The sequence below is a fragment of the Ischnura elegans genome, chromosome 4 (assembly GCF_921293095.1).
Source record: "Ischnura elegans chromosome 4, ioIscEleg1.1, whole genome shotgun sequence".
NCBI classification, from domain to species: Eukaryota; Metazoa; Arthropoda; class Insecta; order Odonata; family Coenagrionidae; genus Ischnura; species Ischnura elegans.
Genome location: NC_060249.1, coordinates 63,389,475 through 63,417,406, shown reverse-complemented (window position 1 = coordinate 63,417,406; position 27,932 = coordinate 63,389,475). Strand labels below are relative to the sequence as shown.

The following is a 27,932-nucleotide window of genomic DNA, read 5'->3' as shown; positions in this document are numbered from 1 at the left end:
ATGTGCCAAAGATTTCATGCCAAAACCAATGCATAGTCTCATTTTTTTAAGCCTTGTTGGTAGAGCTCATCATAATGACAAAATTTGCACTGATTAATTTCTTTGGGTAAATCAGGTACTGTTATCCTATGTCAGTGACATGTATTTGATATGTGTGCTAGGTAACAGAATTGAGTTTGAGTAGAAATAAATTACCTATATTGTGGTTTCTAAATTTTCTCTTTACTCTTGCTTGTCATTTAGTCCAGTATGATTCATCTCCTGATAAATGGCAAAATGTCTAATTACTACCCTGAATTTGTTTACCTATACATAAATCTCAGGGACTTATGTACATCTAAAATGACCGGATGTGATAATTATCTGTGTGGGCAAATTTTTATTCCCCCCCTCTTCAATTTTTGGCTAAGCTTCACCATCCTTCATTTACCCTGACTATTATATTTTGACTGTCAAATTCTGTGCGAAAGGCAAAAGATTCTGAGAAGAATGAGCAGGAGATGGCATCACTTGCACATTTCCAAGATTGGCATTTTATGCTGATGGGCTGGATTGCATGGATGAATTTCAAATAAATAACTTCTCAAATTGGTTGTTAATAACTAGAATCCCTTTAGTGTTATAATAAGATGATTGTCTAGGTCAGGGGCCCAGCTAGGAATTAATGCTGGGGGGGTTAGGTACAACTAGGTAATACTGGGGTGTGTGGAGGTATGGAATACCCACCAGGATAAGCGGTAGGTGGGAGATTAATAAATTGTGGAGTTTTAAGATAAATGGTTCAAAATGGTGAGTTTTATGGCTTTCTAAGGGATATTTTAGTAATCCTTGCACTATTCTATTAGTAATATCAATCCACTTAAGTAAAATGCATTAAACTTAAAAATTTCTCTGAGCTCTGGGGGGGGTTTATCCCCCTAAACCCTCCTCACTGTGCCACTGGTCTAGGTATCTATTGATCCTATATTGCCTACCAATATTCATCCAGCGATGGATGAATATTGATTGAACACTGGTAAACTGGATAAATATAGGCTGCCAGTATTGGTTACACAATGCAAAACGTTATCATTTGGACATGCGGTCCTACATTAGAACACTGGCATATTATATCAGCCCTATATATGCCCAATATTTTTGGGTAAGATACAATCCTATTTGGGTAAGATACAATCAATTGCATTATTTAAATACATATCAGGGTAGTATTCAAATGTTAAGAGGACATTCAAGTATATACATATGTATATTATGGAAGACATTTTTCGAGGCACTGAGTTCAGAAACATCTTTGGTGGTCTGGAGCCAGCAAATATGCCCACTTTAAAACTGAGATACTTTTTTGATGAAATTAAGCCCTAGAGCACAGGAACATTTTTCCACATTTTGTATGCTGACTGTGGCATTTACCCAAAATTTCAATTTGCTACCTGAATATTTTGCTGTTGGGCACTTTCCCTCACCATAGGGATCGCTAGGGGGTTTAACTGTACCAGACCAGCCCTCATTGCAGGGGGTGCCTCCCAGATAGCACAAAGTAAGAGAGTTAACCGTTTCTTATGGTTTTCTTACGGAAGAAATTGATAGGCAGCTTATCACAAGCTAAGGGGCTTATATAAGGCAAGGGTAAGATGTTAGGGAAGAATAGGTAAGGAATTCCGTCAAATATCCTCAGGCAACGGAAGTCGCTTCTGTTGGAGTGCCAAAGGCGCCTGAACAGCGTACTACACACGCTATGTCGCTCATCCCAACATGAATTTAAAGGCTACCGGTGAATTTAAGCGTGTCTTTATAAGGGCTTAACAACTGATAACAGATTTTCCTGTTAATAGAAAAAAAATTAATAACTGGAAGGGACCGACAAGTGTAGATACAAAGCATAATGCAAGTACTTTATCCTTGCGGCGGAAAGAAAAAAAATAACATCAGGGAGAATCGAACGCACCACCTACCTATCCGTTGCTCTGTACTCTAACCACTGCACCACGGCAGCTGATGAAAGAGAATGGTGTAATGGTTAAAATCCAATTATGTAGAAAAACTTGCCTGGTATGTGCATGAAAAACTGAAATTACTCAAGGTCCACGCAATTTAACATTTATGAATTTTAATTTATGGCTTGATAACTCGATGACTACAATAGTATATTAGAGATTCCTTCCGGCATTTTTATATTATTCTACGTCGCTATTCTTGTGAAATTATGTGTTTTTCTTACGCCCATCAGTTCATACATGTGGATGACTTTGAAATTATGGCCATATGATGTTATTTATACTCATATTATAGAAGTGCCAAGAATGGAAAAATTATTCTTATACATAAATCCCTTAATGAATGCTCAAAAACAATGGAATGTAAACAACACCTACAGAAGTGCAGAAAGTTTGGCATCCATTTTGTCATTACTCTAGATCAGCGGTTCCCAAACTTTTTCTTTCCGCGACCCATTTTAGCTCATTCTTTTTAGCCGCGACCCCCTAAAAATGGTCGTCCAAGTTTAAGTACATTGTTCACCATATTATTAGTATCTCGCGACCCCTTTCCGAACGGCCTACGACCCCCTTGGGGGTCGCGACCCCCACTTTGGGAACCGCTGCTCTAGATGCTTGCCAGCCTGGCCGTATGAAACCCATAACTTAAGCTTACTATTGATAAGCGCCTTCCTTATTTCTTCCTTTCACTTTATCTCAATGACTTATAATGTGCTAGCTGGGCTCCAGCACATGGAGTCTTTTCTGCACTAGCTGGCAGCTAAAATCATGAACTTTCACAGTGCAAGGGTTTATCATTGGATGGGGTCTGTCATTGAACAACGGTGTTGACTGGCTGGATTGTAGAAGCTTTGAGGATGACTTGGTTGGACTGTGAGTTACAGAATGAGGATGGACTGTAGGCAATTTAAAGTATGGGAGGTTTTCAGATTATTTTTTAAGGGATTAAGTTACCATGTACTGCTACAACCTTTTTGTGGTTAAAAAGCTTGTATGTTCCAGTGATCTGGAGCCGGACCAGTGAAAGTAATATTTAGTGCTAGTTGGCCAACAATGATGTAGGTTGGATGGTGGAACATTTTCTGTGCGATGGTCATGCTGTTAAAATGGAGCTGGTAAACTATGTAGATATGTACATACATAATTGTATCTCCCTTGGAAATAAGGGATGGAATTATATGAGACTCAGATACTCATCCAAAAACAATTGGCCCTTGTTACCCACCCATATAATTGTTAAGATATACCGTATATGTGTGAATATAGTCACCCCTTTTTTTTCCAAAAATGCCTGTGGTAAAAGTAAAGGGGGGGACTATACTCAAACGCATTTTTCCCGAAACTGAAGCCTCAAAGTTAGGGGGGGGACTATATTTGGAGAAATACAGTACATCAGGGAGCCATGTTTTCTTCAGTTAAATTGAAAACAATTTCCTTAATTACATGTTTAATCATGGATAGATCATATGGAAAGATTTCTATCATCTTCTAAGGCTACGAAGGAAATTATAATGATAAAACAGTGTATTGATCACTTTTAATGTGACTCCTCCTACCAAACCCTTAAGGGATAATTATGGCCTAAACAGCCCTACTGATAGAGCATTTGGGCATCACATTTCTCTGGGCATGATCAGCCTACTGAGCAGTAAGAGTTTCACATTCAAATCATGGGCGAGGCCTTCAGACACCCTGAACATTAATCCTTCCAGTGTGAGGTGGGTCATGAAAATAGATGGTCTCCTGCTGTGTGAGTGGAATTCCCATTTCTGGTTCTACTTTCAAATATCCTTCAACATTAGGTGAGATTACCAAGAGATTGCAATTGTTAGTAGTGTTTTGCTCCACTGTGCTTCTCCCTTCCGAGCATGTAACGAGAAAAATATTTTGGGGAAACGGGAGGGAATGCACTTGAAACATTTTCTTCCATTTTAAGGTACGCTTGAACCCATTAATCCTACCTTTCTACATCCTTGCCTCATCCCCATAATTCATTTTGGTGATTATTGAATTACTCCCCACTCCATCATCATATGCAAACAAGTGCTTCCCAATACAATGTCAAAATACTTCATACCTGTCCTTGATTTTGATTAGGCTCATTAACGAATTCATTCAAAAGATAAAATACAGGTAATTCACCAGATGGATATCCATCTGGTGAATCATGTGTGTCACACCAAAGGTGATACATAGGTACTCCGTCACTGTCAACATAACCTTCCACCCTAATCACAAAGTTAAATGAGGTCCACATGCCTATACTGCAGTACCACTTGGAGCTGGCCCGGTACAGGCCCAGTAATGGCCCAGAACCGGCCCAGTACTGGGCCGGTACTGGCATTTTCTTGCCAATTTTGGAAGTATCCCAGTACTGGGCCAATACTGGCCCAGTACCGGGGTTTTTCCACATGGGTATAATTGTAAGTTTGCGAATATCATCATGAAATTTCATAGGCGGATCCAGAGGGGGGGGCACGTGCCCCCCCCAGACCTGTAAAAATATGCTAGATTTTTAATACGGTCCCATTATCATTTCGTTCGTTTTGTATGACGAGGTATCCCTGTGCCCCCCCCTGAACAAAATCCTGGATACGGCCTTGCTTGTGCCCCTCCCAGAAAGAAATCCTGGATCCGCCCCTGTGAAATTTCATACTAAAAATGGTCCAAGGACTAGGGTAGTCATTAATCAGCCAAAGACTGCCACAAAATAATAATGAAATTGCAAATACAAAAAACAAGGTTCATTTCTAAAAGATTTATTCTGCTACTTCAAAAATGGTACTGATCATCACATTCTGCTTTGGTGAATACAAATGCTGCACATTTTGCGAGGAAGTGATTGGTGAAAGAACATATTTAATAAAGTGTAAGCCTATCTTTGACAAGGTTCAATAAGAGAGCATTTAATCAATGATAATGAAAAAATTTTTCAAAATAGAAATCAAATAACAGTTACGTTTACCTTTAGGTGAAATTCATGGAATATTTTCAGCTATAATTTGAAACGACGAATGACAGAAGAAATAATTTATAATAAGACTTAGTAGGTATTAAAGCCAGGCTACATGATGCATGAAGTACGATAAGAAACTGTAAAGTTCAAAATAAATCAAACACATTGGTTATTCACCAATGATTAAGTTTCTGCGTCGACTAAATAAAAATTTTGAGAAATATCTATATAAGTTCAAAATTCGTACAACCAAGCCTATGAAAATTGCAGTAATACTTAGGATTTAGCTAGAACAGCCAGTATATCTTTGGGAAATTTGATCCAACTATGCTCTCGTTATTCCCAGCATATAATAAAAAAATTCCAACATAAAAAAATCCAAAATGAGGTAAAATCAATGCAATAACAAAACATGGGGTCTCTCCCACATACAACAAATAGTCAACCACAACTTATTCAACACATGAACGACAGCGCTCCACAGAAAAAAAACCTCTATGACAGCTTTTTCTCAGCAGGAGCTGATGGTGAAAACAATGACTTTATTCTCCAAACAACTTCGGTAAAGATCAATGTACCAGAAAACACCAGTATTGTTCCAATCCAATGGGCAATGGTGAACGGATTTTGAAAATACACTATGGAAAAAAGTAAACTTACAAATTTACGGAGAGTCACAACCAAAGTAACAGTCAACGAGGAACATTCAGTAGTTAACACATAAACGGAACTAATGCACAAGTACTGAGTTAAGACATTTCCAATAAGGTACAGCACTAATTTTGGCATCAGCACACCGATTACAGGGGTAGCAATGGGTTCACTTTGAGACAAAATCATAGCATGGTCCCAAATATTTTTATAAAGAAGAAGAAACCCTGGCATCGGCATTAAGTGAGTGTAATATAATGCTTCACGTGGATGTTTGCCATATCTCCCGTAAAGCTCTTCTTGATATATTCCCATTCTTGCCGACACAAAAAGCGCGATCGTCAACAGCAAAATTCCCACCGTCCACCAAAAGAAGTTGACAAAATCCGACGGAACTTCCAAGTCATTCAAAATTGGCTGGGTGCTTTTTACTTCTTTTCCGGAAACGATGGTGCATATTACGATGCCTAAAGTAATCATTGACACAGAAAGGTACTTCGAAAATGCATACTTCTTCTTCAAAATGATGATGCCCATCACCATGTTTGCAATTAGAGAACCAGCTCTAAAGATCATATGAAGGGGCATCGGAATGTTGAAATCGAAGGCGTAATTGTTACAGACGTTTGCTACAAAGAACATCACCACTAATACGGCATAATCTTTCAAGCCAATGTTGGGCTTTTTGGTCCCAAACTTCGACGTAAATATGAAGCCTTCGATTGAAATGAACAAAAACTGGGAAAATGTGATAATGTTACCACTTCCAGGGTCTTCTTTCACTAATAGTTCCAGAAAAACCACATTACAGCAGCATCCCAGGAACACACAAAATATAGCCATAGTACCTCCCATTTTAACGATAGTTTCACAACTCGCTCAAGGAATAACTAGAATATTTATCAATATCTATCACACGGTGAAATTACATTCGAGATGGAGGAACTTCAGCATTGGTGACGACACAATGATCAAGCATTTTACACAGCTTCTCAACACGCCACGGCCAAAGGCACTAAGAACTCTCGAAATAAAATAGCCTCCAAGAACCAGTGGCCTTCAACATTTCCCATAATCATGCTCTTCACACGCGAAAAAAACACATCAACCTTCGCCGGCTATGTCCACTTGACATGGAATTATACCGCATGCAATGTTTGCGGCAGAATGACCAGGTGACGTTATTGGGAAAGGCAATGCTCATGGAAAATTCTTTTATTAGTGCACGCACTCGAAGACAATGTGGACTCTTCTTATCTCTTAATTAATTTGCTCATAGCCCTCATAGCTACCACATCTCTTTCGTTCGCACCACGTTATTCTATTGTTTGCAATTGAAACTCTATAATGGAAAAACGAGGAGGGAAGTTTTAGGACAACTACCGATTGCAGAAATGGGCGATAAACAAAAAATGTAAGTCCTTTTTGGAAAATAAAACCTTAAATTTTCCTTTATTAGAATGTTACTTCGATCTTTTGAATACAGCTACTGCTCTCTGAATTCTAAACTGTGTGTCGAAGTTGTTTGTTTTGGACTTTTCTCCATCATGTAGACAGCGGGTCATACTGCCTAATGTTTACTATATCATTTCAGCCTAGTGTGTGGCGATGTCGAAGGAAGATTTACAACCTTGTTCTCAAGAGTTGAGTCAATAAATAAGAAGAGTGGTCCATTTGATTTCCTCCTTTGTGTAGGAAACTTCTTCGGGCGGAATAATGATGACTGGGCGTCATGTAAAAACGGTGATATTAGAGGTAAGGTGCAATACAAGGCTGTAAAATCATTTTACTACCGTGCTTCTTCGTACCAAATTTTAGTTAACTTCAAATACTATCAATATTTTAATCCATTTCTGAAGCAAACACATTGCGAAAGGTGGTTTTCATGGTCATTCTTTTATTTCAGTTCCAGTACCCACGTACGTTTTGGGACCGAACGATCCTCGTCATTTATGTTACTATCCTGACATTGATGGATGTGAACTGTGTCCGAATGTTAACTATTTAGGTAAAAAAAAATACATAGAAAACATCTCCTGGACCTGTAGTATTTATGTGTATATATGCTAACCAATATTTGGTTGACAAATAACTCCCGTTTTTTCTGTTCAAAGTTGAGTTTATGAATGCCCGTTGTATATTTTCATTCACAGGAAAGCGAGGTCTTTATCGTGGTAGTTCAGGGTTGAAGATGGCCTACGTAAGTGGAATTGACGGCCCAGGCAGTGGTTCAAGGCATGCTAACTCTAGTGGATCTTCTAGTGATCAGCCCGAGCATTTATTCTCTGAGGCGGATGTTACTGCTGTCAGAGATGCGTGTGTGCGTTCATCATCAGGGGCCTTTCGAGGGATTGACTTGCTTTTAACGTCCCAGTGGCCTCACGGTGTTCTCACTGGAATTAATTCTCAACAGGTCGGTTTAAAGACTTCTTTTTAAAACTCTTATCGTAAACAATGATTATTTTCCCTTTGGCTATTTCTGCCACTGTTGTGTAATACCTATTGAGTTTTTGTCACTATTCTCTCATCGTTTGAAGCTGTTTTTATTGCACTCTGATCAGTTTTATGATTGTCTTTTTATCTGTGATAATGTTTAGAATTATTCTTTGCGTAAATATGTTTGACTTCAAGGTATTCAGAAAAATACCTAATTTATTAGGAGTGACTTTTATTGGATCCCTTGATTTCAAAACATTCTGTTTGCGACTATTTTGTATGAAACAATTTTTAGAATTGTTTAGACTGAATTACGTGAAAATGTAATTGTCCAGAGATAATTAATCCAAAACTTAATTGTCTTCTGTAAAATCTTTAAAAAATTTGGTGTGCAAACACTAGTTAAAAGAGTTTTATGTATATATGTGCTGTTTCCTGCTCTCATTATTCTTTTTATGATATTTTGAATTTTTTTTCTTTTACTTTGTATTTTGCAATTCCTTGCCCTCAAATAAAATATTATTGTTATCTCTGTATTCCATCCCTGCCTTAAGAATGAAGTTGTTGTGGTGGCTTGATTGTTGTATTCCAACATGGAGAACCCTAGTTCAAGACTTGGCTGTGGGGGATTTTTTTTTCAGACATAGCCCAATCCCTAATGAGATTTGTGAATGGAAATAAGACTACACTGTGTCTTATAGTTGGTAGATGTAGCCTAGGTTGTCTTGATACATGTTTTAAGAGGATATGCCCGGTTTCTCTCTGTCCTTCCTCACTATTCTCTCCTTCAGCCCTCATGATATCAGAATTCAGATGTCTCCTCCAAAATACTACCCTAACATAGTCCTCTTGGATGAGGAAGTAAAATTTCATTGCATGTATACTTTTCTGTAAAAAATGCCATATTTCTCAGAATATATTCCCTTTTCCGTAATTTCGAGGCTTCAGTTTCTGGAAAAAAATGTAAAATGCGTCTGAATATAGTCCCCTCTTTAGTTTTACCATTGGCATTTTGGGAAAAAAAGGGGGACTATATTCAGAAAAATACGATAATTTCTTAAAGGATTTCATTGTTTCTGCACTATTTTCAAGTGCAGCCTTTCACTTGCTTGGTCAATTTATGTATTTTTTTGGTACAGGGGCAGGTAAATGGGTTAAGAGTTACCATTAAGGGTGCCCTTGAAGAAATGTCATGATTTGAGTTTTGAAGAAGAGGGATGTGATAGGGCAGGGTGCTCTTCGCATTGAGATATTTAAGTTCTGGAAGGGAGAAAATTTTCCATTTATCTTTGTTCTTTTGATGAAAATAGAGTATGATCTGCCAAGGCCACAGCAAGTGGGGGTTCAAACTCCCCCAAAATGTTAGTGAAATATGATCATATGTATACCTCCTCCTAATAAACTCCCTCAAAATGTGTTCCCACCCTGAAGAAGTCTCCTTCAAAATCAAATCTTGTTGACATAGGGCACTGTCATATGTGGCCATATATTTGTCACGTAGTAGTCATACTTTGACGGCTGCCTAAAAATTGGTCCTATTACCTTGTGAAGATTCCTTCATGTTTTTAATTGCTGGTAATTTTACTGCGAAAATATTCCTGTAAATGTGCTCTTTGCCTCGAGTGCAAAGTGTGGAAAATGAAATATGAGGTAAACTTAGTATTTTGAGATATTTTTCCATTTTGTCAATGCTAATTTGTGGCTGAGTATTACGAGGGCTATTCACTTAGTAAGAAACGTTTTAGAATAAAGAAAAAACTAGGTATAGTAAAGAGATTTTATTATATACATATGAAAGAGCGACAAAATACTACCTTTCTACATAACCACCAAACAAATTGGGGCAAAAAAACACCAAACAAATTATCATATGGGTGGACTAGCTTTGGAATTCCTTCATCATTGAATTTTGCCGCCTGAGATCTCAGCCACCCAGTGACGCACATCGTGATCGTCGTCGTCGTGAAAGTGCTGTGCTGCTAGCCAAGTCTTCATTCTTGGAAACAAGTGATATTCGCATGATGCAAGATTGAGACCATTGCGCGAATGTGGGTAAACCTCCCATTTGAAAGCACTAAGGAGTTCTTGGGTGCGGTGCAAACACCTTCTGTGTTTCTTGGTTTTTGCTGACCTTTATGGTGGTCTGTAAAAATTTTCAGCCTCCATCTTGCTCAGTTATGTGGTAGCATAGCCTTTGCGCGACAATTCCGATCAAGAAAATCCGTGAAACTTGTTGGAAACAAACTGAAAACTCCATTATTGTGAAACTGCTGTTTTCACCAACCATCAACTTTAGTGACCAGTTCGTCAGTCACAGTGCTCAGAATTCTGCTCTTCTCTTCATTGTGAACCTTGGTTCGACCATTTATAAGCATAATACACCATTTCCAGTTAGAACTTTCACTCATTACATTTTCTCCATACATTTCACACACTTGGCGATAATTTGCTATCTGTTTGTAGTTTTTGGCCAGTAAAAAATGTATCACTGACCGCACCTCGCAACTGGAGGGATTTTCAAAAGCAGAGCTCATTTTCCGTTTGTGTATTGAAAAAATAAACAATGCAGAAACGCTCTCATTGTTACGGCTGGATGCTGACATATGTGCCAAGCTCACGGATGCCAAGATATACGCGACTTGCGGGAGTCAAGTGACGGGAAGTGTAAACGTTCCTTACTTTGTGAATGGCTCTTGTACATCCATAGTTAGCTTACAAGGTATGGAGTGAGTGAAAGTTAAGTGTTGTACTAAACTTATAAACTAAAAAAATGCTCTTCCTGTACAACTAATCTTTTGGTACTCAAACTAAATTTTTACTAAATTCCTGAGTTTTTCTTTCAGTGTTTTTTTATGTAAAATGTGCCAAATATTTACTTTGGATGTCATCATTTAGTCTTTTATTTGATGGAAAACATGTTTTGCAGGTGACTAATGAGCCACGTGGATCAAAACTCGTCTCTTGGCTTGCCAACCAAATAAAACCAAGATATCATTTCTGTGCGATTGATGGAATTCACTTTGAACGGCCTCCATACAGGTACAAATTTATTTGTTCTTTCCATCAATCTTGCTTTATATTTTATCTGATAAGTATGAGATTATTATGTTTGTTTTTGTTTGCCAGGTATGTTTTTCAAATATTTATGAGTGAATCAGGATGAAAAATCGCAATTTGAGCATTTTAAACTCTCACCAATTTTATACAATGGGTGAAGATGAAATTTTGACCCATTTAATGGTAGATTGTGAATAGCAGTAGTTGATTTTCATTTCCCTTGTAAAAGCAAGGAAAATGAGTGAGTAGTTATTCTGATGGCGAAATCCATATTATTTGCCATGTTTATGAAGTGAGCTGTAAAGACGACAATGTAGTCCTGAAAGCCTTGAGAATTCAGAAAATATCAGTTCAATATTTGTTAGGCCACTGTGAAAATGTTGGCTGTAGTTGCCTTGTTTTTTCTTTCACTTCTCCCTGAGGAAAGGCTGAGTGATAATACTTGAATACGTGAGTCTCAATTGAGAGAAATTTAAGGGAAGACATTTTGTCATAAAAAATTATTTGACTCAACCAATATCTTCCACTTTCTGGTCAGGCATGCAACCAGTTACGCCAACTTGTCAATATAACCTCAAGCTAATTTCTGGGAGAAACGTGGAGATCCTAGGGGCAATCATTATCCAGAAATATTTTTGCTGCAAATTTCTTCCTGTGGTACTTTTATCTTTGTACTTTTGAGCATGATTTTGTACTAAGCCATGATTAATATAGTACCTGATATAATTAAATCGTGGAAGTAAATGAGTATTTTAATTGAAAATACTTAGTAGGTTTAAAACTTGGTTAGAAAGTAAACTTTCAAGGATATACTGTAAAAGTTGTTTTAATTTTTATAGGAATCACCTATCGGAGGATGGAGATGGTCTGGAATCTATGGGTGGACATGCCACAAGATTTATTGCTTTGGCAGGTGTAGGTAACAGTAAAAAAAAAAAGTGGCTCTATGCTTTTAGTGTAACACCTTTGGAAAAAATGCCTCCAAGTGAACTCAGCCAGCGAACCACAGATGAGACACCATGTCCATATCCAAAGCATTCTCTTCTTCCCAGTGCAGCAGTATCCTCAGTGAGTACAAAGGCATCACAACATCTTGATGTGCATCATTGTGTCTCGTGTTATGATAATCAATGTACATATTCAAACTTCTATCCTGATTTCAATTCTGTACCACCTGTTTTACACGTTTACAGTCCAGCCGACGAGAGTTGTCCGTTGGCACTTGAAAAAGAGGGGCAGAGAACCCTGCGCCAGGACGGTTTGCAGCCAATCGCTGTCCCCCAAACGCACCTCACTCCCTCCCCTAGTCATACAACGTTGTCACATGCATATGAAGCCCTGAAACAAGCCTGAACCACCTAAACAAGCCCTTTCTGCGAATCTCCAAAACAAAGAATTCTTCCTTTCCGGGTCTCTTATGCTTGTCGTCCCATCTGGCTCCTTTCTTCACGGAACCCTTTAGTTTATATGTGATGTGGGCGTTTCGCTTTCTTACCTGGCAACCTTGCCCCCTACCCCTTTTAGCTGTCAACGGACAACTCTCGGGGGCTGGACTGTACTGCGGAGCTTAATATCCCTTCTCGCGGTCAGACTCTGGAGGGTCACATCTAGATTATTTTCTAGCCTCATGATGGCACTGGACCTTGCAGCCTTCTGTGAGAGTGGGTTGAGAGAAGTGGAGGAACACGGGGCAACCATTGTTTGGGCCCACTGCAGCCAGGGAGTATGCTAAAGGCCCTGTATTGTGAGGCCCTCCTACGACAGTACTTCTGGAATGTTCTTGCACACATAATCAGATTTTGGCACTGATATTTTCTGAGAAAACTATCGCAACCTGGGGGTCTAGATGAGGCTAGGTTCAATCAGCGACACCTGTTTACACATTCCCTATAGAGCGTAATCTCCCTTCGTGGCATCAGACTGTGGAGGGTCACACCCATGTTATTCTTCTAGCTGCTACCTAGTGGTAGCACTGCACCTTGCAGTCTTGCCTTGTATCTTTCATTGACTTCAAACCCACTATACTTAAACACTAAACTTATTTTGCTAGATGGTGTTGGGTGCAAAAGTAGTAAATTTGCCCTTATGTGGTGAGGAAGGTTGGTGTATCCCACTGGTAAATCATTCTGTACCAAACATGTTGAACAATCAGTGTAGTATGGTGGGTTTGAAGTAAAGGAAAGATGAAATCAGAGTATTTTCTTTGAGGTACTTTTATTCTGCATCTTTTCCTGCCTAATGGAAAAAAATATGGAGCTCTTTTGTAGAAATTTTTTCATGTCGAATTGGATGGATTGGATTGGGCAAACTTGAGTATGAAGTAACTCATATTTAAAAAGTGATTATTTTTTAGTACGAAAGACGAAAAGATGAAAGTTCGTGCTTTCACATGAAATATTAATTCACACAATTACACGACCATGGTTTCAAAGTAAGACGTCATCATCACATGATGATGATGATGTCTTATGAAGTTTCTTCTTTTCATTTTTCATAATGAATCGCTTTCACAAAGTTATGCCTCAAACCATCAATTTTATTTTTTAGTATGTTGCAGGTAAGGTAAGTAATGAGTGTGGTACCTCATCATGTTTCTAATTTATGTGGAAAAACTTTTATTTTGAATATCAATCTTTCTGCATTATCTGTCATAATTACACTAATCTTTGTACATTGCAATGCCTTGTGTCTTTGGCCCTATTAATCAAGGGTATCAACAGTCATTCAGGTGTGGCATGCATTTATTTATAAATGTCAAGTTTTTCAAGAATCCTATAATTTTAGAGGTGATTATATTAGGTACGCAACTAAGTTCCCACTGTTTGTTATTAGATAGCTCAAATTTGTAATTTCAATCAATTCAATTTAAATTTGTATTTCACATTCACCAATTGACTGAGGTATCCCCGTTGACTTGGTGTTGATCTCTCACCATTTCGAGAGCATGTTAATGTAAATTAAAATTCAAAGGAAAAATGAATGAAAATCTTCATGGTATTTTCAGTATTTTTAGTTCCATTTCAAATCCATTTGTCAGACAAAATCTGTATTTTTGGGTTTTAATCTTTCTTAAAAGCTGGTTATTGTTAAATAAATTAGTAAATATTAGGTGACGGTGTTATTTTATTTGCTGTTGTTTAAGTATTCGTCATATGTGTACCCAATGTACCTAGTTGTACTGTAAATTAATCCTAAGTCATTTCTTTCCAGGAACAGCCTACTCAGTTTTTCTTTGATATGAACCCTGGTCGCCGCAAAAAGAGGCCTGGGCCAAACAAAGGGCCAGATGAGGGCCATGAAAAGAAGCGTCAGTTGGTTGGAAATCAAGGTATTTGGCTATGAAATTTGGTTACTCTCGAATTTTTGTTAAAAAAATTTGACATCTGTGCACTAAATGCTTATGAAAGTTTGTTGTTTAATCTTTCTCGCGACTTTTGATTTGTAATCAGAAAATCATTAGTGTGGAAATATTTGACCCTTTAATTGAGAGTAGTGTGTATTGTCTTGGATGATGAATTCACCTATTCTAAATATGACATGTATCAATGTTAGCCTCTTAAAAAATATGTGGAACAAAAGGTATTTTATTTCATGTAATCATATTTATGCCTGAAACTTCATTGGTAACTGTAGTTACAATTGTGAATGGAGATACCTAGATTGGGTAACTTATGAGTTGAGCTCGTAAATTGTGGGAAATAAAATTTTCACAAAATGGTGTAAAAGGGGTCAAAAATTGGTTTAAAAAGTTGGTGAAAGCTCCACTCTGTGATATAGAGGGTAAATAAAGTCATCAAAGAAAACTTTTTCCGAGAGCAAAATGCAAATTGTAATGGTCCTAATACACTTTTAATAGCAGAGGAGAAGTGTATAGAAGTGGAAGTAAGATGTGCGAGTCCTACCCAGGAGGTGCAGGTTTGTACTCTCAGAGTAATATCTGATTTTGGTGAACCATATTTCACAAACATAGAGACAATGTAGGGGATTATTACAAAGACTTAAAGACATCGTAGGAACATATTCATAGGCATGGTAATTTCTCAGCCCCTAAGAACTCAAATCTGGGTCCTTATTACTTGGGGCTATCAGGGTTCCCCAACCAAATTTTAATAATAATAATAATATTTATTTTACGGGAGTAAACCCAATTTACAAATATTAATTGTAAGAAAATTACAAGAAAAGTAATACATTTAAAGTTACAATTATTGTGCAATAAAGGTAGCATGTCATGTATACAATTTACATCAAGTTGGTAGGTAGTGTATTGACAGCAAATAGGTTAACATATTTCGTTTAAATGAGTCAAGTGAATCGTAAAATATGTCAGAACCAGTCACATGTGATGCAATGTTAAATAACCTCATTGCCCTGGTGACAAAATTATTATAAACAATATTGTTTTTACAAAATTTAACAAAGAAAGTGTTGTAATTAGCTGGTGGCTATAAGCTTTGCTATGGTTATATGGAGATGAGGAAAATAGCACTCATTTGGTGATTAAATGGTGAAGGTTGGTATAGACTGGCAATGTTAAAGCTCTCACAGACTGAGGCATGGGTGAGTGAATATCACTCATTCAGGGTTGGGGAGTCAGATCCTTTCTCCAGCAACCTCGTGCATTTCAAGGATTTTGATTTGGGGTGCCCGAAGGCATCACCCGGGATTTTAATCTGACAACCTTTGATCAACAAATAAGCGCTCAACACACTTGACTACCCTATACTCTTTTTTCTATTTTTTTTCTAGTGGTATTTTAGTTGTAATAAGTGCTTCATTTATATTGTTCTTTAACTGTTCTCTGTATACAGTACACTCCCAATTATCCGGGCTAATGATGGGGAGAGATGGCACAAATAATCTGAAAATACAGATAACCCCAACTTTCACTTTAATGTCTTGTAATTTTCATAATTTACATAAAACAAACCATGTATTATTATTTACGCCGTTATTCTGTTATTTTAGAGTGCTTCCCAGACTCATTGAGAGCTTTCTTTGCCAGTTCGCAATCTTTTTAGCGGCAATAACATGGTTTTGCTTGTATTATTAATACTTTATGTAAGGCCTGGTTTCGAAAACTGCACATCCATGGCTGTGTGATCACAGATGCAGAAAAGCGGTTTGCACGAATGCCTTAAAACTGCTGCTCAACGTCAGAAACTACACTGTCAGGCACCATGCCATGTAGTCGCGTCTCGCATAAGTTGCCCAGGCTGCAACTGCTGCGGGATGTGTATCCATAATCACAGAGCGCGGTCGTGCACTGCGAAGCTTGGAAAACAGGAGCACCGTACTCCCGCGAATGCAGCTAGCGAACGATCGCTTCTGTTTTTCACAGAGGATTCTAACGGAAATAATTAGCCCAGTGTATCCTAGCATTAATCAGGGTTCCCTCTCAACCGTGAAAACCTTAAAACAGTGAATAAGCCGTGAATTTCGTCTACCGTGAAAAAACCTGGAAATAGCCGTGAATTTCATCATAAAACCTTAAAAATCTCTCAAACTTGATTGTGGAACAACCATAGACGGGTTAAAAGAAAAAAACGATATTTCAATCATGTTTCAAGGTCATTGACGTGCAGACAATGTCCACGCATTTGCCTGCACACGTGTATTCGAAAGTGCAACTATTAATTGGTCCGTGTGTGCCATGACAGCACATTGACCTTAAGCCTGCCATTGGAAGACATTAACCCTGGCAAAAAATCAGGCACTTCTTCACTTCCCTGCCACCCTGCTCTCTTCATTTTCCCACTCACACCCTTTTAGCCGGACATGAATTTTGCTAAGGATAGGTGACGTCATGAGAGATAGCACTGTCATTGCTGCATTTGCATTCAAGGCATCTATCGGGTTTGTTACATTTTTAGTTAACGTGCGACCGATGATTGTTACGTGATCAATATTTCTGCCTAAAATGCCTATCTACAAACCGTGAATTTGATGACATTTAGACCGTGAAAACCTGGAAAAAACCGTGAATTTTATAATGTAGTTCGAATGGGGACCCTGTTAATGCAGTAATTCCGATGATTTTGCGTCCGACTTAATTTTTTATAAAGATTGCGGAAAATATTGAGCGAGAGTGAAAATCATGCATGGATAGTCCGCAACACGGATATACCGCCGCCGGATGATCAGAAGTCTGCTGTAGTTTGCTTTTTGTAAAGAGTGTTGTTAACTAAAGAACCAAATTCACCTATTCCTATTGATTATATTTTCTCATTTAATTCAACAAAATTCATTCGGAAATCAATCGCTGTCATCCCTCAAAAATGCATCGCATTGTTTTCCCTTCCCTAATATATCTTGGGACTTTAAGCTTGAATTTCATGATTAAAAATCAGTCGCTAGGACTGGAGCAATTTTTTCATTTCTGCTGGGTCTTTCCTTCAATTCTTATGCTTGTGTTGGATGCAAAAACATATATTTGCAATGGATACTTCAATATTTAATTCATGTAAAAAAAATTTCCTCCGAGGTTTTCACTCGTGGAAAAATTGTGGTTTACTAGCACATTTCTGTACGTATTATGGTAATTAAATTGGAAAAAATTTCCATTTTCAGTCATTATTATGTATGGTTTATGGATGAAATTTTATCATATAAAATAGGCATATATAAATGATATTATCATGTATAGGCATATATAAATCATATTCTGAATACATAAGCTTGTGTGTTATTTTTTCGTGCTGGAGATATCTGTTTCCAATGGCAGAAATAATTTTTCACCTGTTTAATGAGGTCATTTTTTCATTATGTAAGGTTCATATTGGCTAAAACTAAAGATTGTTGTTCATGTAATGCATGCAGTTGAATTTCTTTTGATTTCAGGGTAGACTTAACCCTTCCCATTTAGTGCCATATCTTATATTACCTCCTAAAGTTATGATTAAGCTCAAACGACGTAATTAATAATTTTGTTATTGTTTGTTTCAGAGCTTTGCTGGTTCTGTTTAGCTAGTCCTCAAGTTGAAAAACACTTGGTTATCAGTATAGGAACTGAGGTAAATATACCGATTAAAGTTAACGTAGAATTAGGTGCTTAAATTGTGAGGATGGAAAAAAGTCAGTAATTTGTTAAAATGAATGGATTATTGTTCTCTGTGGCTTAAAATTTTCTATAAATTTGTTAATTATTGCTTTAAATGATCTCAATAAGCAAAATATAATTGGTACCTCTAGATTCTTAAGATTTCAAGATGCAGCTGTGTCTAATATTAAAATGCCTACCATTTCAGTCAATTTTGTTTTTATGCTCTTTTTGCGACACTTGTAAGATTTTTGGCAAATCTTTCCATTGAATAAAATTCATAATTGTTCATGTTCAGCTCATGTGGACGGTTTCATGAAACTCTGCCTGGTATTTTGGAAGGAAAGAAATTTTTCTCCCATTGATGACGTGCCACCTGTTGTAAAGCTGACAAAGACTGACATGTGGATATTTAATCTAAAAATGGCTTCAAATACCCATCCTCCTGCAGCACCTTCAGGTTAGCTAGGTGCCTGTGAAAATTGTCAGATTAATGCTTTTTAGTTCAGTTTAATTTTGCTGTAAATTATTGTAAGAGCTGTGGAGTCATCAATAACGCCTCAGTAATGGATAATTATTGCTTTTCTCACTTAGGCTTACCTGGCATTGGCAAAAGGAGGCCTTGTGCCTGATCATGTACTCATTTTGCCAGTTGCTCATCATCAGTCGGCATCAGCTCTACCAGAGTCTGTTCGGAAAGAAATTAAGCAGTATCCTTTAAAACAGATTATAAGGTTGTTTTACATCAAAACAAGTTTTTGTGCCTATCTGGAGTTGAATAATTGTTTGGAAATAATCAGTGCAGGTCCTGTTATCCCCTCAGTAATTGAGGCAGTTGTGAAAGTGCTAATCTAACACATACATGCCGAATTTCTTCTTTTTTTCGCGCGTTCCTCCTCTCATTTTTAGTGGCTAAAATGTTTTTGGCTGCAATTCAAATGCTCTATTGAATCATTTAAAAGGCGGTTCCATGAAGCCACGCCAGAGACCGTCAATTATATAAATTATGATAATGCTGTTTTGAATTAGTTAAAAGAGCATTTGTTTCGTAAGCAAAAATACTACAGCAACCACTGTTGGGAAGTAGAATGCACAAAAAATAACTTGGACAAGTCGCTTAAACTTATATGTGGCCCTTTTTGTTATTTTCTTATTATAGGATACCAAAAATTCATAATTAATTTTTGATATCCTATCAGAACGATTTTCATCATGCGTCATCCAAAAATTCAATCTTGTTCAATGCGTTAGTTCAATTCATTTCCAGTATTATATTAAAAGTAATGTACTTTTTCCTCTGCGAAATCTGGTTGCTGAGATTTTTTATAGGATTCTTTAAATTTAATCGACCATAACGTACGCTATAGGCCTGTTTACAACATACATTAACACGTACGATTCAATGTCTGTTTGTAGGAACGACTTCTGTGGACCGGAACGGAACATGTCCGAATGCATGAGCCTAATTAGAACAGGTTCTACTTTCTGTGCATGCATTCGCACAAGTTGGGTGGTTACACGTTGCATTTTGGCGTTCATTCTCGCATTCATACATTTATACATTAACCCCGTACGTGTTAATGCACCGTGTAAACAGGCCTTAATAGGCCTTCAAAATTTCCTTTCTTCAAAAATTTTCATTTGCTTAAGAGTTTACTATACTTTCCACTTGATTATTTTTAAATTAATCCTATATTTCATAATTCACCGTTCCTTAACTGAGTAATTTCAGATTCAAAACAGCCTTGCAGAAGTTTTTTGCAAAGCGTTTAAAAGTACCAGTATTCTTTGAGAGGAATTTTAAGACGTCTCACCTTCAAATACAAGTTGTACCAACTCCTGCATCTAAAGGACCAGAATTAAAGGAGGCTTTTGAGGTATTTTTTCATTTTCTCATTGAATTGCATTTCTTTTTTACTTTTTGACTTCAGCCTCTCCGTTTTTGTTAGAATTTTCTTCAAGGAAATTATTTTAGGAGACGATTTGGCTAAGAATGATATTTTTTTTTCAAAATTTAACGATCAAAAACTGGAGGGAATTGGCTTTGGAGAAATATGGCTTGTGGTAGTTGAGCTGCTTGACCTTTTCATTGGGCCAGTGGCCGGTGAGCGCCAAGTTGAAACCTTTGGCCAGTTGGGGGTAATTTTCTAAATAATACATAGTGTCTTCATTATGGGTAAATGAAAAATTAGAGTATAGTGATGAATTACATGATCCAGGATGGCCACTTTTCTGGTAAATGCATTAAGTCACTGTGTCTGCAAAGTCATGGAATGTCACGGAAAATGATTGAAAAATCTGGAAAATCAGTTTTGACATATGCAGTGGTCTCTGTAATGTTAATGTCAAATGGCTAATTTTCCCTTAGCTTTATATGCTTCGGTATCTCTTTTATAATCGCACATGTGTCATTTAGGAAGTACTTATTATTTAAAAAAAAATAATTTACTATCTTAACTTATGTATGTAATTTGTTTCAATGACAATTTTATGACTCTTCATGTTTTTGTGTAGGGTAGAGATGAATATTCTATGAAATAAATATTACAGTAGATTCCGGTTACTTGGGACATATCGGGACTTGTGAACTTTTCCCCAACTAAGCGGCTGCCCCAATTAGGCGAACTCTCTCGTATATGGGTATAAACAAACGTTGAAATGATAGAAAGGATACTAAAGAATGTTTTTATAGCAACATAAGTTTATTAAACTATTAATGTGATTAATAAATCAGCGAGTTTTGTTAATTTATTATCATTTTTAAGAATTATAATAATTTCGTTTAAAAAAATTTCACAGCCTCGGGCGACGCTGAATGAATGTCTTTTACTAAGTCCTAATAATGAAAAGTCCTATCCTCTTGCGGAAGGTATAACAAGAGATTTCAAAATAGGGCAAGAATAGGCACATTTGTGAAAAAAGTAAGTAAATCAAAGGAGGGAAAAAAAGTATTCTGAGAACAAAAAATTTTAATTTCGTCGCGAGTACAGAGTCAACGTCGCCGACTCATGGCCCAATAAAGCGGCATGCTGTCCCAATTAAGCGGAGAATACTCTAGAATATTCTGCCATTGGGTTCTGTTCTTCAAGAACCGCCTCAATTAAGCGGCTGCCCCAAGTAACCGGTGGACCCATTAAAAGGAATCTACTGTATTAGTCTGGAAAAGGCTGGAAATTTTGAGCTCAATATTAGATTTGCCACCCTGATAATTATTCTTTTACCTTTCTGCTACACATTTCTGATGTTCATTCATATTTCAAGTCTAATGTGAACAAGGACATGAAGCAGAAGAAATATGCAGGTGTTGAAAGATTAGTTGATGGGAGAGTTGAGTGGAGAGCCGCATCATACCAAATCATTGGATTGATGTCTATGTATGATGCGAAATGGTGGTTTTGAAGGAGTTGGATTTTTCATGCCTCATTTGCATTGTAGCTTATCCAATTTTCAATGCCCATTTTGTTTAGGAGTGTGCTCAGAAGCAAGGTATCCAGCTAGATGAGCTCCCTGTTCATGCAGAGCTTGAGCAAATTGCCCCTCCAGGAACTCCATACTTCCATGTTGAATTACCTTCCGGAGACAAATTGTTTCATCGGGCAAGAAGGAACTTTCCTCTTCAATTTGGGAGGTATGTACGTCCATGTCTTCAATTACTATATATGTATTTATTTCTTCCCTCTTTTTTTATTAATACGGATTATTTTTATTTTGGAAATTATGTACCGTATTTCTCCGAATATAGTCCCCCCCCCCCCCCTAATTTTGAGGCTTCAGTTTCGGGAAAAGTTAGAAAAATGCATTTGAATATAGTCCCTCCCTTTACTTTTACCACTGGCATTTTTGGAAAAAAAGGGGGGACTATATTCAGACACATACGGTACTTAATCATTTAGGGAACTTCTCAAAATACTCATTTTTGAAAAACAGTTGAGCTCACACAAACCTACTTTTGACCAAGTTCAATTTTTATTCAGTCCTAGACATTCCTCATCATAAAAGAATCCCACTTTTAACTAATTGTTGCATCATAGAGTTCTGCTACAAGCCAGTTTTTTTGCCTGAGAGGGACAGAGCGACTTCAGCCATAACAATCATGCATGAAGTAACATGAGTGATGATAATACATATTTTCATAAATTGGTGCGTTCCAATTTTCAAAGGATTAAGTATGGACTTACTTTCTTTTCCTGCTGAATGTGAACTTGCAACATCAATTTTGTATGTATAGTGTTATTATTCAAATGAACTGGGTTAATTATCAATCCAGAGGAACCCATTCTTACATCATGGCTTTTATGGAAAATCATTGAATGATGATTTTTTTTATCAGCACCAATACACTTGCCAGTATTTTTGTGGAAAATCTTTGCAAGGTTGTTGAGTAAATTTACTTAGTGTGACAGATTATTTTTACAATTAGTTAATTAATAATTTTTTTTTTAATTTTTACTCATCATTTTTGTTATTTTTTGGAAAATTTATCCAGCATCAAAAGTTTTTCTTCTGCTGCACAGCCAAGCTCTACAAAAGTTTTTAACCGGATTGATGCCTAGCTTAGTATGTATATATAGTACGAAAAATGAACCCTTATCTTGGAATGGATGGTCTTTTCTTTGGTGTAGTCAAAAAGGAGTATGTTGCTGATCTAGGCATGGAATTTGATGAATAAAGGGATATTTATGATGAGATGTGCATGAGTCTTAGCCTCTGAGGGAGTGTGAATTCCTCAACAGATTTGAGTTGGGAAGTATTTTGTAGGCATCATTTCCTCTGCTGAATCTGAATTGAAAACAGTGGCGGATGGATCAACTTTTACTTATTCAGTTGCATTAATAGATTGTAAATTAATGGTGCATATTTTTATTTAGAGTAATTTCAAGAACAATTTTACTAGAAAGTAGAGTATTCCTGTTACATGATTAATAGTCCTTAACAATAAATATTCTCTAAAAGAAAAAGTTATGGTTTTGCTTTAAAAGTTGACACACATGTATGACCTCGTAATAAGTCCTTGTCTTGGGGTTCGCTATTGCTAAATTTTAATTCTGTGAAAGATGGAGCATGGCAACCATACATACCTCATAACCAAGATCATGAGAGCATTTCTAAGTACCGTATTTGCATTTCAATCGGGTTGCATAATTTACGTCGGAAAAATTATGGACGCCTGAGTTTGCCACCTGATAGCTATACAACGAAAAATCAACGTCAAAAATAGCTTAACAGTAATTTAGCATATTTAATTTTGCGTTCAAGTAAAAAAAACATTTTCCATTTTTGGGCAGCAGGCAAAGATTCGGTGCATGGCGATCAGTCGCCGGGTGCACTTCTGCCGTGTCCGCGAGATTGCCTGCTTTACCCTGGGTTCGGCTCCATTCAAGTTAAAGCTCGATCAACTCACAAAATGTTCATGTGATTGGTTACAATTTACCTAAATTGTAACGTTAAAGCCTCAATGCCGTCGCCGAATAAACTGCTACAAAGTACATAGTTGCATTTTTCTCAGAGCAACGGTAAGAAGGCAACATGATATGCCTCTCATTAGAGAGATCAATTCAGTTGTGATTCACCGTGCCTTTCAGAGTATTACGATGGCGGAGAAAAGAAGTTATTACACTGCCGCTTTCAAAAGAAAAGTTATTCAGTGGAACCCCGTTCTATCGTCCCCACATTGATCATTTTCCCACATTCATCGCTCACCGTTTCTGGTCCCAAATAAAGTTCCATATAGACAATGTGATTTTTTCCCGCATCTCCGAAGTATCGTTTTCCTGCATTGATCTTTTGAAGATCGCGGTCCTGACGTATAATTTTCCCGCATCCATCTTTTGACGAAAATGGGATGAAATAAAACAATGTGTCATTTATGGCTAATAGCGACAAGCACATAGATTAAATCTTCCCCACGAAATGAAACTACCATTGGGAGAAGCTCAAAGCCGTGGGATAGTAAGATAAGCGCATCTCCCAAGACCCTCTATCCCCCTCCATTCAGCACTCGCCCCCCACTCTGAAGCTTTCCTCTTCTCCAAAATCAAACAAAAGGTCCCAGCTCGCACAGGGATCGTATTACGAAGACCTTAGCTTCGAAAAAAATATCAAGTTACACGAGAGCAATAGAAACGCGTTTCATGCCCCCCCTTTTCTCACCCACTGACCTTTTTCAGCCTACCTGCTTCAAAGTTCCCAGTTTCTGGAGGTCAACCGCTGCATGATTCACCTATTAGCTCCAAAGGTGTCTAACAATGAATTTCGGCAATTGGTATTATACTTTTATTATAACGAAATATTTGCAATGTGCACGTAATTCAAAAAAGAACGAGACCAAACACGACGTATTTCTAATGTTACTTAAGCACTTTTAAGCAAGGAACTAGTTGGAAAAATACGATGGTGATTTTTGGCGAAACTCGATATCCTCGTAGCTTAGCTTCTCGGCAGTTAATGTGGCATTTTTTTCCGAAAACAAGATATCAAGTTATTATCAGTTATCAATTTACGAGTTACACCATAAGTCTCACTTGTCAGAGTTACTGACGAAGGGATATCATCTCATGATATTTTGTTCCTCCCTGCTAACAATCCGAATTCATCCAACCATCTGGTGCTACGCTAATTAGAAAAGAATGGGCATCTTTAGGACAAAAAATTTCATGGCGCAGTCATATGGTCATGCTTCACCCTCTGCAGTATACTCTGCGCACGCTGAACGCAATTGCATCAGTTCCTAACTTAACCTCGTACGAGTGGTTCCCTACTTTCCAGGGTGGCTTGACTTCAAATCACCGAGTGTTTTCCGTGTGGGTTTAATAAAGTCAGGTTTCATTTTCACTAGTTTAATTTTATTCCTCTTCGGACCATGGCCCATCCGAAGAAACTATTAGTCGAATCAACAATAAGACCTAAGTGTCTCAATAAAGTACCACTATTCCTGTCATTACGCGCTAAAATCTAATAATAAGTGCGCGCAAAAAAAATCCTGCGTTTCCTGGGACATAGGCAACCTAGCCAAACATTCCCGCATTCATCGTTTATTCCTAGTTTTTACAAAAAAAAATTTTCCCCTAGTGGAGTTCCAAAGAAGGGGGGGCAAATACGGTATGTATTTGATATGATATACCTAATGGTTGCAAGAAAATGGCTTTTCCATTGTATTTTGACATGTCCTACCCAGGAATACACACGAAAATTCCTTTCATGGACGAAATGCCCAGATAAAAAAATTAAATAGAACTCTAAAAATAGGCACTGAGTTCTTAGGCTATGTGCCAAATTTCAGAGACTTCTCAAGAATAAAAAGAGAATTTATTCCTGTTAGTTTTTTATTTTATAGAGCATTTTATTTGCTGAATTTATAACTTAGGTGAATGATTTCAGATGTTGGTAAGAGAAGATATTCCTTCTACTCTCCCGATTGGTTCTTTACCATTTTAGCGCTCCTAATTTTGAAACTCTTTTCCAGTTTAATGCTTTCTGATTTGACTGTAACATTCATAAAAATTCTGCAATTACTGCACTCAATGCACCTTAGCCTCAATGAGTACATATTGTATTCTTATACATTGGCGGATCCAGGGGGGGGCACGTGCCCCCCCCAGACCCTTAAAAATATGATAGATTTTTAATATGGTCCCAATATAATTTCGTTCGTTTTGTATAACAAGGTATCCTTGTGCCCCCCCCTGAACAAAATCCTGGATACGGCCTTGCTTGTGCCCCTCTCAGAAAGAAATCCTGGATCCGCCCCTGTTCTTATACAAGTTTTGTTTCTGAACAAAATATCGTAAAGCTTCTATGACTGAATATTGTCAATACATAATTATTTGTATGTGAGAAGAAAAATTTTCAAAGTAGTTTGCTCAAGACTTCTGTAATGCATCATAAGTTAATTTATTGATTAGTGAATCTTTTGAGTTTTAGCAATAGCTCACTCGTAGTGCTCAATAATAAGTTTTTACATCATATTTTCCCTGAAAAAATAGAGAATGAATGACACTAGGAAGGCTGAAGAGTACTAATGTTTTGCTAGGTGTGAAATTTTAAGTCTTTTGAGACAACTTGACTATGATACTTGTTTAATTTTTAATTATTGGTCTAAGGGTTTTTTTCCAACCCCTCCTCGTATATTTTGTAGCTTAATGGATGCTAATGTTCATAGAATCTAGCTTAAGGCATCCATGTAATTACTTATGAGTCCAGTCGTCCACCACATATTTTTTGCTTTGCCATTACGGGGGATGGTGTAGTGAGCGATATATTGATTCATGTGGTTCAATGTTTCATTTTGCTATGTTAGCCATTTTTCATAGAATGGAAGATCCAGCTTTAAGCTGTCTAAAACAAAAATCAAACCCCAATTCCACTTTGAAATTCTCATTTAAATTTGGCACAGGTTGATGATAAATCAGGAATTAATTTCATAGTTTAAATCATACCCATTCAGAAAAAATGTGGGGGACAAGAATTATTTTTCTAAGTAGGGGTTGCTTATGAGGGTACTTAAATTTGGGCATTCATTATAAATGACAAATTCCTTGGAAAAATGTTTCAAAGACATATTGACTTGAATTGGTGACATCAGTATTGTAAATTGAATGCTTACAATTTCTAAGTCATTGGGAGCTCACCCTTAACAAGCGTTTGATATCAGTCCAGTTTAAGGGGTATGTTTGATGATGCATATACCCATTCTATATCACTAAATGAGGAATGACTAATATTGTAAATTTGAAATTTTTAAATCGGTCTGAATCAGACCCTTGCAGGAAGTAATAGTCCTATTTACTCTATTTCTTGCAGGGAAGTCATGGCAAGTAAAACTATACTAAACTTGCCTGGGCGAGCTGATTGGAGGGATTGCAGCTCAAACCATGAAGAAGAAGCGGCATTGGCGAAAGACTTCCGGACTGCATTTCAACCTTTTGATTTTACTTTGTAATTACTTGAGACACGCAATTTTAACTTAATGCTAAAATTTTATACAGCAAATAAAGATGGTATTTTAATCTTTTTCATATTTATTAATAACACCTTTACAAGGAAATACTATTTACAATGGCAGCTATCTCTTTCAGCATTAATGGATTCAAAACACTACTGAGACTTCTTACTTGAAGGTTGGGGTAGTCTGAATTTAAGCATTTCCACCTCTGCTTCTGCGTACGAAAATGGGTGATAGGAGTAATATTCAGGATTTTTGTACGCGCTGTTCTTGGAAGCACCAGGTCCCACCTCTGAAAATATTTCTCGAAGTTATTCAGTGCCTCACACAATAGAAACCAGCAATCCGAAAACTGGTTGCAATACAGATTAGAAATAAAAGTTACAACCAATGCACTGGTTCCAGTTACCTGTATTAGGAACATTCATCACATTAGAGCTGACTCCGGCTACAGACGCGATATTAGCACCGCCTGAGCCCGATGAACTCGCGGGTTTTGGTGGTGGTTTTGGGACATTCCCTCCAGTTGTTACTTTGGTACAGAGTTTTCGCGTTCCCACTGACCTGCTAACCAACTAAAATAAAACAAGAATTAATAGATAGATAGTCTTGATTAAGTAGTAGGTAGGTATAAGTGTCGTACCTTGATCACTGCGTGAAGTCGCATTTTGTTGGTATTTCTGGCTCACCTGCGTTCATAGAAACGTATAATCAGGTAAAAGCGTATATAAGTAAGAGTGCATAGTGACCACCTTTCTAAATAAGCCACTTACGTTTCTAGAAGTATAAATCCTGAAATTTCTACAGCTAATCCGTGCTTCGTCCAAAAGAAGAGAAAAATGAACAACGAAAACTGTC

At 37.3% G+C, this 27,932-nt stretch overlaps 4 protein-coding genes across 9 annotated transcripts in view; 2 read left to right on the top strand and 2 right to left on the bottom strand.

Moving 5' to 3' along the window:
* The window catches only part of LOC124157596 (otolith matrix protein OMM-64-like), a 45,173-nt gene extending 44,948 nt beyond the window's left edge, over nt 1-225 (top strand). For all 6 annotated transcript variants that reach the window (XM_046532451.1, XM_046532447.1, XM_046532449.1 and 3 more), the window contains one exon: nt 1-225. This exon is cut by the window's left edge and continues 2,242 nt beyond it. The gene's annotated coding sequence lies outside the window, so the exon portion shown is untranslated.
* A 4,512-nt stretch (nt 226-4,737) lies between these two features.
* LOC124157593 (UDP-xylose and UDP-N-acetylglucosamine transporter) lies at nt 4,738-6,848 on the bottom strand. The gene has a single exon (XM_046532444.1). It carries the CDS (start codon nt 6,454-6,456, stop codon nt 5,446-5,448), a length of 1,011 nt encoding a protein of 336 aa, XP_046388400.1. The 5' UTR covers nt 6,457-6,848; the 3' UTR covers nt 4,738-5,445.
* Nucleotides 6,849-6,896: 48 nt separating this feature from the next.
* LOC124157592 (CWF19-like protein 1) lies at nt 6,897-27,143 on the top strand. The gene is made up of 12 exons (XM_046532443.1): nt 6,897-7,015; nt 7,196-7,356; nt 7,508-7,609; nt 7,755-8,014; nt 10,964-11,076; nt 11,934-12,162; nt 14,305-14,422; nt 18,040-18,107; nt 18,728-18,843; nt 19,866-20,010; nt 21,601-21,761; nt 26,933-27,143. The coding sequence occupies exons 1-12, from the start codon at nt 6,996-6,998 to the stop codon at nt 27,069-27,071; spliced, it is 1,632 nt and encodes a 543-aa protein (XP_046388399.1). The 5' UTR covers nt 6,897-6,995; the 3' UTR covers nt 27,072-27,143.
* LOC124157595 (NADH dehydrogenase [ubiquinone] flavoprotein 3, mitochondrial-like) lies at nt 27,133-27,931 on the bottom strand. Its single transcript, XM_046532445.1, has 4 exons — nt 27,848-27,931; nt 27,718-27,763; nt 27,484-27,649; nt 27,133-27,366 (listed from the first exon to the last, which is right to left on the bottom strand). Exons 2-4 carry the CDS (start codon nt 27,739-27,741, stop codon nt 27,227-27,229), a joined length of 330 nt encoding a protein of 109 aa, XP_046388401.1. The 5' UTR covers nt 27,742-27,763; nt 27,848-27,931; the 3' UTR covers nt 27,133-27,226.
* Between the last annotated feature and the right edge of the window lies 1 nt (nt 27,932).

Coding starts and splice junctions, on each gene's coding strand:
- LOC124157593 (XM_046532444.1), bottom strand. CDS start 6,456: ATGGGAGGTACTATGGCTATATTTTGTGTGTTCCTGGGATGCTGCTGT.
- LOC124157592 (XM_046532443.1), top strand. CDS start 6,996: ATGGGCGATAAACAAAAAAT. Junction 7,610..7,754: donor TCCGAATGTTAACTATTTAG/GTAAAAAAAAAT, acceptor TTTCATTCACAG/GAAAGCGAGGTCTTTATCGT. Junction 11,077..11,933: donor TTTGAACGGCCTCCATACAG/GTACAAATTTAT, acceptor TAATTTTTATAG/GAATCACCTATCGGAGGATG.
- LOC124157595 (XM_046532445.1), bottom strand. CDS start 27,741: ATGCGACTTCACGCAGTGATCAAG. Junction 27,650..27,717: donor GACTTCACGCAGTGATCAAG/GTACGACACTTA, acceptor GTTTTATTTTAG/TTGGTTAGCAGGTCAGTGGG. Junction 27,367..27,483: donor GATGAATGTTCCTAATACAG/GTAACTGGAACC, acceptor AAATATTTTCAG/AGGTGGGACCTGGTGCTTCC.